Source organism: Syngnathus typhle, linkage group LG17 (assembly GCF_033458585.1).
Source record: "Syngnathus typhle isolate RoL2023-S1 ecotype Sweden linkage group LG17, RoL_Styp_1.0, whole genome shotgun sequence".
NCBI classification, from domain to species: Eukaryota; Metazoa; Chordata; class Actinopteri; order Syngnathiformes; family Syngnathidae; genus Syngnathus; species Syngnathus typhle.
In genome coordinates this window covers 4,797,111-4,806,586 of record NC_083754.1, presented here as the reverse complement: position 1 = coordinate 4,806,586, position 9,476 = coordinate 4,797,111, and the positions used below count along the sequence as shown (strand labels likewise).

The window sequence follows — 9,476 nt, the reverse complement described above, 5'->3', positions numbered from 1 at the left end:
CTGGTTCCGCCTACACAAGGTTTGACCAATAAAATACTTTCTCGAGTAACAAACATCTCTCCAATAGGCTACATTAACGGAAGTTACTTGATGACGTACGATACTACTTCCGCTTCTGAGATTTACTGTCCAATGGGCGATTAGGACGTACACACATTTCTTATAAATGACAAGGTGACAGTCTTTTGCGTTCTGCCTTCATTGACTACCGCTCGCTGCTAGAGAAGCTAATCAGGGACCCTCCCGACACCGTAACTAACCGGTAATATTTGCTGTAGCTTCCTTTTTCTTTTGTGCACTGGTGTTAGTTAGCTTTTTAATGCATTCTTAGTTCTGTGGGATCTTGTCAGGAAACTCTTCTGAACTATACCATGTAGCAACTTAGCTAGGTCGGCCATTCAAAGATGCTACCGATAGATGTCAGCTGATTCGCTGGTCATTTCGTATTAATGTGTAAAGTGGTGTTATTTGTTCTCTATTCTGCACGCATGCAATTTGTTTTTTGTGTCTTGTTTGGCGATTCTGGGTCACACGCCATTGCGCGACTGATTTGCACTGACTGTTATGGACTGGATGTACTGTCTGCAGGCCTTTTGTGCTTCGTTAAGGCATCTCTTGTCAAGAGCTCGCTGTTTCTTCTACTTTTATCATCTGCATTTGTAGCATTGCATTGCGTTGAAGATTTAGATTTGATTGGTTTGCACTGTGATCGCGAAATCATTAGTAATTCATTTTGACCTTCAGGTACGGTACGTGTTTAGCTTAGCAACATGATATTAGCACTGGCTGTCAGTGTGTCCCATCCCACTCCAGGACAACCATTTGTGACCCCGTGTATGAACTATTAGACGGGCAAGTGTTCGGATTAACCTCGGATCCGTGTTTGGAACAGATCTCACGACTGGTATTTCAAACAGAGCTAGGTGACATCTTAAGATGAAGTGTCCTCCAGGCTTCAGGAAATGGCGCCTCTAAGCAAAAGGGAGCTGTAGCCGTTTTTCCCCAGCTTTATCGGCAGACTTCATATTCTTAAATTAAATCGCCAATTGATGCAAGTTTGTTGATAATTGGATTAGCCTCCAAAAACAAAGTGGGCAGCAATAACGCTAGACTTGACCGCAGCATGTTCATACGGTTCTTCACACTTATTTCCTGACATTGTAGTGACGTCATTTGTTTTCTACCATGTTTCCGAAATTACATTTAGGCATTTTATTACAATGCTAAGAGAGGAGAACTTATAAATGCACTTACAAACTGATTTATGTTCATATAGTATTCTCTTTTTTTTTTTTTTTAAAGATTATCTTTTGATCTAGCACAATGTTGTGTGTTTCAGTGTTTGAATTCCATCCTGTAATGCATGTTCTCATTCTCATAGGTTCCAGCCATGTATTCCTGTGCAAAGTTTGTCACTTCTCCTGCTCTGGTAAGTCCGCATGAATAATTTTGCTAAACTCTGAGACTTCTTGCCACTTAATTCTTGTCATAAATCACTGGTAATGCTCTTGATCATATAAATAATTTGAGATGTTTATCAAGGAAGATTGTTGCAATTAAATATGAATAATATTGCCATGATTTTTGAGTTTGACTCTCTGTACTAAATGTGTTATAGCTGCGTGGGGGGTCCAGAGTCCTTGCCCGGCCAGTCTCGGCCTCCCTTTTTAACAGACCCGAAGTAACAGTGGCGCAGCAGCAGGTAAGAAGTAGTGATCATGTACACACTTTTACAAAACCATAATATTTAATTTACTACTTTCACATCAGCAAATCAAAATTCCATTAGGATCAGGAGGAATACATGTTTACTTAAATGTGCCAGCTTGCCATCGTCCTTCCTCGGTTCCATGTCTATTCCATTACTGCGCACGAGCGTCCCCTTTTAAAAAAAAAAAAAAAGTTTCTGTTTTAAGTTACTAATTAAGTTATCTTGTCTTCTCTAGGCACCGTTGCCAGTAAGTCAGTCTGCAATCCTAAGCCGTTATTTCCAGACCAGTGCGGTCTCTCGGGACATCGACACTGCTGCTAAGTTTATTGGTGCTGGTGCTGCCACAGTGGGAGTTGCTGGTTCTGGAGCCGGAATTGGAACGGTTTTTGGTAGCCTCATCATTGGCTATGCTAGGTAATTTATTTTAATATAAAGTGAAATGGAGACAGAATAAAGGTGTATAAATATTAGCACCTGGTAAATCTGACCCAAAACTCTTCTCTGTTCTTTGCAGGAACCCCTCCCTAAAGCAGCAACTCTTCTCCTACGCCATCCTGGGCTTTGCTCTATCTGAGGCTATGGGTCTCTTTTGTCTGATGGTGGCATTCCTTATTCTCTTTGCCATGTAAATCTGGAGACAATCACACCTTCAGCTTCTTTTACACCTTTCCCGTCAACTCTCCATCGACGTTACCTTCACTCCATCCATTCAACGGAGTGAGGATGTTCCAGAACAGGAACTCTAATGTGTTGATGGGGCCATTCCAATTAACAGAAATCAAAAGAGTAAAGGCTGATACACATCAGGATACATTTTTATGTTCTGTAGTTTTTCTGGAAAACCATTTCAGTATGAAAAATATCTTGAATAAATGGTTGGAACAAACTTAATTTGCAATTCAGTCTTTTGTTTAGAAACATTGTGATATTTAATAATGCTGTGTTAATTTAGAAGGTAGTCCATAGATGAGATCAGGATCAAACAGGAATATCCATCATTTAATAAAATGGCCTCTGGATGTACTTTTATTTTATTTATTGTGACTGAAGGGGAATCTCAAATTGCATGATTCCAAATTGCACGCCTCAGAACCAGATCATACACGTGCAACTGCATAAGATTTTGCACTACACAGAATGTTTAATATTTTCTTTTGCATTGCAAAGAGCAACATGAGGTGAGTTAGGCAACCGGTTAGAATTGCCTTTCTAGTGATGTAGGCATGTTCTATGAAAGACTGGCCTGGGCATTACTGTCTTCAGGTTAGAAAAAATTGTCAATATTTTTACCTTATGCTTTAAGACCAGATACAATAAGTAAGACAAAAACATGATTTATTTAGCACTTTAAGATAATTTTACTTGCCCAAAACAAAATGGTGCGGCAAATAAAACGTGTGATCGCATCTACATTATAAGGTAAATAAAACATTTGAAACATTGTGTGACACATTGAAGGAAACCCACACAGGCACAGGGAGAACATGCAAACTCTACACAGGAAGCCCGGAGTCAGAATTGAACCTACCACCTGCTAACCAGTACCACCTTATTGTGAAGCATGTGCTTGGGTATGAAGTCACCAGGAGGCTACGGGAGGAGCTTTTATTATTATTATTTTTTATTATTATTATGCAGTCTCTGTGACGACCGCAAAATGTTTGAAATGAGTAAACACGAGGCATAACACGACATATACGTTTACTTTGAGGCGCACTTACTTTGAAGCATTACCGGAAGTTCCCCAAATACCGTGTGCGTGTGAATCTTGACTTGAAACCACGTCCGATGTCGAAGTTGAGCACTCTCTTGCTTTTGACAAGGTTACGGGTGGTAAGAAATATTTTTATTCGGAACCCATATTTTTCCAAGTCAACATTATCTGCTGGTACGCTCTCCCATAGATTGTCATAATGCGGAAGATGTGAGTTTGCTAGCGGTTTTCGACTTTTTTTTAGGCCTGCGGAAAACACAGTGAAGCTAACGAGGAATAGCTACTATGCCTGGGGAAGAAATGTTTTGTTTTCTGGTCTCATCTGGACCCGACTCGTCGTTTCTCTGATACCACTGAAGCCCCACAGAAGCAGAGAGACTTTAAACTTGTCGTCCTGCTGTCAATGCTTCTAACAATTTGTGTACATTGTTGAACACCAGCATTTTAGCTCCAGCTTGATAGCTTGCGAGCTATGGCGGACAGTATTGAAGATGCGTCAACCGGTGATACACATGGCTCTAGCGTTACCGGACAAACCGGTGGATCTTCGCCCTTCCCGAGTTTGGGAAACTCCCCGGCTGATGGACCCCTCGGCACCAATACGGCCCCGGCTTCTGAGGGTGACCAGACTGCCCTAAGCCATGATGGATCTCCAATTGATGGTCTCCCGGCTTCTCAGACGGATATTTGGAGCGTGTTTGTCTTATCTCCACCGGTCGTGTCAGTGTCACCGAACGTACTCACCCCTTCACCCCCTCAAGGTGTTGGACAAGGTGTCGCCGGAGTGGCTGGACCTGGCCCCCTAACACAGGTCTACGCCGCTTCTTGGGATCCTACCCGTAGTACGGACTGGGATAACGAAAAGACATCGCAGCCAGCTATTTTAAGAATTAAAAGGTAATCAAAAAAACTGAAAGTGTTTTGCTTCTCTCCGTCACTTTCTGCAAAATGAAAACTGACTTAACTAAAGACTTGAAATCGTGTTGACATCAGTACTTTATTTTGCTTTTCACAGAGTTTCACATTTCTGGAGCCCTTGAAGACCTTTCAATTAAATTACTCCCAACCCTGTTGATCTGGGTTCTTAAGACAACAATCTTGAACTTGGGTTTTAAAATTGGACAGTAATTTCTAATTGGACCTCCTAATCAGTGCATATGTTAAATCCCGCTATTTCCATCTTTTACAGCTGGCTAAGGTGTTTTCACTGTCTTGTGTTTGTCCCATTGCTATATGTTAAGCGTTTTTTTTTCCAGCTATATTATGTATTGTATTTTATCACAGAAGATATCTGAGATTTCAGAACGTTCAAAGAGTGACCTACTATTGTTTTGTGTTGTTAGGGATATTATGTCTATCTACAAGGAGCCGCCTCCTGGGATGTTTGTTGTTCCTGATCCTCAAGACATGACCAAGGTAAAAGAAAAAGATTGAGATTCAACTTGACACTGTTGATTTAGCTTGTAAAATACATCTGTGGCTTTTTAAATAAAATCTTGTGAAAAAACTTTTTCAGTCAAGTACAAGTGCAATACACTTTTCCCATTGTAAAGAACCAAAATAAAAATGTTAAGCGATTGTTATTCAAACATCCATGTTCCTGCTGTGTTTTAAGTACATTTAATGTATTAAGTACATTTTCTTTTCTTTCTAAGATCCATGCGCTGATAACGGGACCATTTGACACACCTTATGAGGGTGGTTTCTTCCTCTTCCTGTTTCGATGCCCACCCGACTACCCTATCCACCCTCCGCGGGTCAAGCTCATCACCACCGGTCAGAACACTGTCCGGTTCAATCCCAATTTTTACCGCAATGGCAAGGTCTGCCTCAGCATCCTCGGGTAAGCCCCAAGTTACACATTTATTATTATGTAGTGTTTGTCCAATTTTCATAATAATCCAAAGCATAATTTCTGTGCAGTTTCTACTCATGACTCAATGATAATGAGAAGTGTTTATCATATTCTTTTTACCTTTTTTTCGTCCCAGAGTGCGGCTATGACTGTGACTCAGGTGTGACTTGGAGCTCGTCCAAAATTGGCTTACCTTATTAGAATTCTGGTGTAAAGTACCAAATGTATTTGCCAACAGCCCAAAAAAGTCACGATTAGGGAACAAGCATTTTGAGGGCCAGATTGAGCTCTTACTCAAATATTATTACAATTATTAATATAATTTTAATAAACAAGACTCTTGTATAAGTCGCAGAACCAGACAACGAAAAAAAGAGTGCGATGAGTCTAAAAAAGATAGTAATTATGTTGCACCTTTATCTTAGAGATTCTTATTCTTAAAAAATGTAATTCCATTTAATACTACCAAATTGCCATAACACTGTACATTTATAAAGAATTTTGTCTTTATTTATGTTGTGATTTTTAATGAGAGTGGCAATACTTTATTATGGCACCCTCAGAGAATGTATTTTCAATTTTGTGTTACCTGTTAAAATGAGAATGGACATTGTTGTACAGAACATGGACAGGGCCAGCATGGAGTCCAGCGCAGAGCATCTCCTCTGTCCTTATTTCCATCCAGTCACTGATGACAGAGAAACCTTATCACAATGAACCTGGATTTGAGCAGGTACACCCTGAACAGTTTTTTTTTAATATATATATAGAAACTGCACATACCTATGTAACACAATGATGATATGTCTGTGTGACTTTCAGGAGCGACATCCAGGGGACAGTAAGAACTATAACGAGTGCATACGTCATGAAACCATGAGGGTTGCTGTGTGTGACATGCTGGAGGGCAAAGTCCCATGTCCTGAAGCTTTGTGGCAAGACTATTTTCTTTCCCCATCTCTTTAGTGCTTTCTTCCGATCACTTTCTCACCTCTGACACTTGCCTATCATTTATTGTGTGTTCATTTTAAGGAGTGTGATGGAGAAGTCTTTCCTAGAATACTATGATTTCTATGAGGGAGTTTGCAAAGAGAGGCTTCATCTGCAGGGACAGAACATGAAGGTGACTACTGATAGTTAACATCACAAAGCTTGTTAACATGATCCGTTATTTTATGAAGAAATTATTGAGAAAATATGCTAAGGTCGGGGCCCCACCTTCTGCTTCTGGGCATGTGTGAAAAAAATAAATAAAAATAAAAACAATGTTTACCAAAAGTGTTAGCTAGCTAGCAAGCTAAGGAACTCACTAGATTGAATGTCCTCTGCAAACCCCTTGCAGGACCCATTTGGAGAAAAGCGTGGCCGTTATGACTATCAGCGGCTGCAGACTCGGCTCAGCGCCATCCATAGACGGATACGGGAGAAACGTGTGATGAGCGAGCCCAATGACAACGACTCAGACTCTGAAAGCAGCTCTTCTGAGACGGACCCTGACAGCCAGGGAAGCATCCAGCCATGATACTGTAAAACAGACCAAGAAGAGAGGACTTTTTTTTTTTTCCTTTTTTTTTGCTGCAAGAAACAAAAAATCAGAACGTCTCATGAAACAATTTCGTATCCTATGTTTTCATTTTTTATTTTTATTTTTTTTTTAAAAAGAAGCAAAGATGTTGCTCCCCAGAAAATGACCGCACTACAGCAAGAGAACTCAACACCATTGAGGAGTCAAACACTGGCAGATTTACTCTAGCTGTATATTTGTGCTACTTTTGGAGCTAATCAGCTATTATTTTGAAATCGTTTGGACTGGAAGAGGCTCTGCAGATGTATAGTACATTTTGACATTAAACATTCCCTTGTGCTTGTCAAAACAAGAAAAAAAAGTAACAGTGACAATGACTTTTAAAAAGAGCAATCAAATTGGTCCATTAAATAGCAGGTTGTCAATTGATGATGTCCCTCGTACATCTTAAGTTTGTTTGAAGTACTGGTTAAATGGAGGGCGTTAGGTACTTTATGGACATTAAAAGTCATGTCCAATCTTAGTCAAGAAACTCCAAAGTTCCTACCAAGATGAAGTCCTGTCATTTTTGTTACACACTGCAAATATTGCTGCTATTCCCGTTTGCAGCTTATATAAGATGAGGACAATATCACAAATGCTAAATTGTGTACTTCATGTGGAGCTCGCCCAGCATTACCTTTGTCCCCACACTCCCAAATTCCAAACTTCAGTTAAATGTCTCGTTCATGTCTTCCATAGTTTAGTAGCTGTTTTGTAGCTGGCAGCAAAATTATTGCTAACACTTGAGAATGCAAGGTTTCCCTTTCTAGGTGTCTTTCAATGTATTTTTCATGCAATGATCAGCATGGGCGACTTTTGTTTTCCTTATTTGACTGTAACGAACACTTCAATGATCAGCATTTGTAAAGTTTGAATATGGAACGACACCATGGAAATTATACCAGTCTTGTCCACCTTCCATTGGCCACCAGTATGTTTCTGCCTTTGGTTCAATAGCCAAGTTAAGGTTAAGTGGGACCTTTTATCAGTGCAATGCACTCTATTCCTTTGGCAAGGATAAGGTTAGAAAACCTATGTTTACTTGGGGCATTTCAATTATACAAGGCTTTATTGCACAACAAATATGAAAAGCAAAAACTGATATCTGTTGTGAGTTCTCTCTTGCTATTAGTGATTCAGGTCATTGGGGTTTGTTTGTGCTGTTATAATGTTCTGTAAAATTACAGAATAAAATAAATGGTCCTGGATATGCATGTTTTTATGTTCTAAAACATCCAGGGCATCAGATGTGTTCTGAACTGGATTTGGAATAATCCAAATAATCAAGTATAAACAGAAAAGTTATTCTATATTGTTTATAGTAATAGGAAAGTGTTTTTGGATGTTATGGCCACTTTACAAATCTGTCAAAAGCTGCTGTCATATGCTGAGCTTTACTTAAATCACATCCCCATTTATCTCAATGATCTCAATCTTTCCTTAATTATTAAAGTCAAATATATTAGAAAAATACAAAAATACTGCATATGCAGTTGTACCACAAATGGGCAAAATAAAATAAGCCAATGAGCCAAAAACAGTATATTTCTGTTGCAAGGAAATTTACAATTCCAGAGGTATAAATCATAAACCCTACAAGAAGTGTATGTTAAGTTATCTTTTGAAAATATAAACATAATGAACCTATATGAACTATTCAAAATGATCAATTCATTAAAATACATTTCTGACCATGTGGTTATTTTACTGAAATGACGAGTATATCTTTAATGTAGCCTGCTTTGCCTTTTAATTCTCAATCATTTATTATATTTACCATTTGTGTACATTGTCTTTGCTGACCTATAAATAGTAGAATCGTGAGGACTCCCCGAGCGGCCCTTCTTTTTTTTGATCCCATGGTGCACCTGTCTGCCGGTGCGTTTGCAACGTGGTGAGCTCCAATCCAGTGTTCCGTGACGGCATGGTCTCAAACAATCAGGGACGTGTTGGGAGAGTCAAATTGCTTCCTCCGGCTCCTGCTTTTCAGGTAAATTATTGTCATATACGTTTAAGAAATTTTAGGACTGATTGATCATTTTGTCCTGACTAGTTGTCTTGCAAAGCGCTAATTCAAACTTTTCACCCACCACGACAGGTTACCCGGCTGACACTGTTTATAAATTTCCATTTTTAGTAACCAGGTTTCTTATTTTCTTTTCTTTCCTACATTAACAAGCTGAGCCATGATTAGTCATTTTATTTCTTAGCAACTTTAGATTTTATTTTGCTGCGAGTATCATTAGTTATATGATCAATTAAGACTAGTTAGCAGCTTCACAGATGAAGGTGTTTTTTTAAAATCAAATTATTTTAGCAGATCCTTTCTTTCTACATACTTTGTCCTTTCCATGATGTTGGCAGAGGTTCATTTTGGTCTTATCAGTGAATAAAATCATATCACTTCAAAATAAAGTGAAGGAAAGGTAAGCAATGATTTTTTCTTTTCTATAGAATCACAGAAATAAATTGTGGTATATTTATCATGATATTAATTGGCCTATATTGTGATTTTTTTTTTTTTTTTTTCCTCCACATGACCCAGCACTAGCTGCACTTGCAATGACACTATGTACTCTATGTACGTTGCGTTAATTCATGCTTGTAGATAAAATCCTTGTGATGAAAT

General features: G+C 39.0%; 2 protein-coding genes across 2 annotated transcripts; both read left to right on the top strand.

Moving 5' to 3' along the window:
• Positions 1 to 118: 118 nt before the first annotated feature.
• On the top strand, positions 119 to 2,602 carry atp5mc1 (ATP synthase membrane subunit c locus 1). Its single transcript, XM_061303968.1, has 5 exons — positions 119 to 262; positions 1,382 to 1,429; positions 1,619 to 1,702; positions 1,947 to 2,125; positions 2,226 to 2,602. The coding sequence occupies exons 2-5, from the start codon at positions 1,391 to 1,393 to the stop codon at positions 2,338 to 2,340; spliced, it is 417 nt and encodes a 138-aa protein (XP_061159952.1). The 5' UTR covers positions 119 to 262; positions 1,382 to 1,390; the 3' UTR covers positions 2,341 to 2,602.
• An 854-nt stretch (positions 2,603 to 3,456) lies between these two features.
• Positions 3,457 to 8,055, top strand: ube2z (ubiquitin-conjugating enzyme E2Z). The gene is made up of 7 exons (XM_061303677.1): positions 3,457 to 4,322; positions 4,769 to 4,841; positions 5,081 to 5,268; positions 5,902 to 6,013; positions 6,103 to 6,215; positions 6,313 to 6,403; positions 6,623 to 8,055. The coding sequence occupies exons 1-7, from the start codon at positions 3,898 to 3,900 to the stop codon at positions 6,800 to 6,802; spliced, it is 1,182 nt and encodes a 393-aa protein (XP_061159661.1). The 5' UTR covers positions 3,457 to 3,897; the 3' UTR covers positions 6,803 to 8,055.
• The last annotated feature ends 1,421 nt before the right edge of the window (positions 8,056 to 9,476 follow it).

Coding starts and splice junctions, on each gene's coding strand:
- atp5mc1 (XM_061303968.1), top strand. CDS start 1,391: ATGTATTCCTGTGCAAAGTTTGTCACTTCTCCTGCTCTG. Junction 1,430..1,618: donor TTGTCACTTCTCCTGCTCTG/GTAAGTCCGCAT, acceptor AATGTGTTATAG/CTGCGTGGGGGGTCCAGAGT. Junction 2,126..2,225: donor CTCATCATTGGCTATGCTAG/GTAATTTATTTT, acceptor TGTTCTTTGCAG/GAACCCCTCCCTAAAGCAGC.
- ube2z (XM_061303677.1), top strand. CDS start 3,898: ATGGCGGACAGTATTGAAGATGCGTCAACCGGTGATACACATGGCTCT. Junction 4,323..4,768: donor GCTATTTTAAGAATTAAAAG/GTAATCAAAAAA, acceptor TTGTGTTGTTAG/GGATATTATGTCTATCTACA. Junction 6,014..6,102: donor ATGAACCTGGATTTGAGCAG/GTACACCCTGAA, acceptor TGTGACTTTCAG/GAGCGACATCCAGGGGACAG.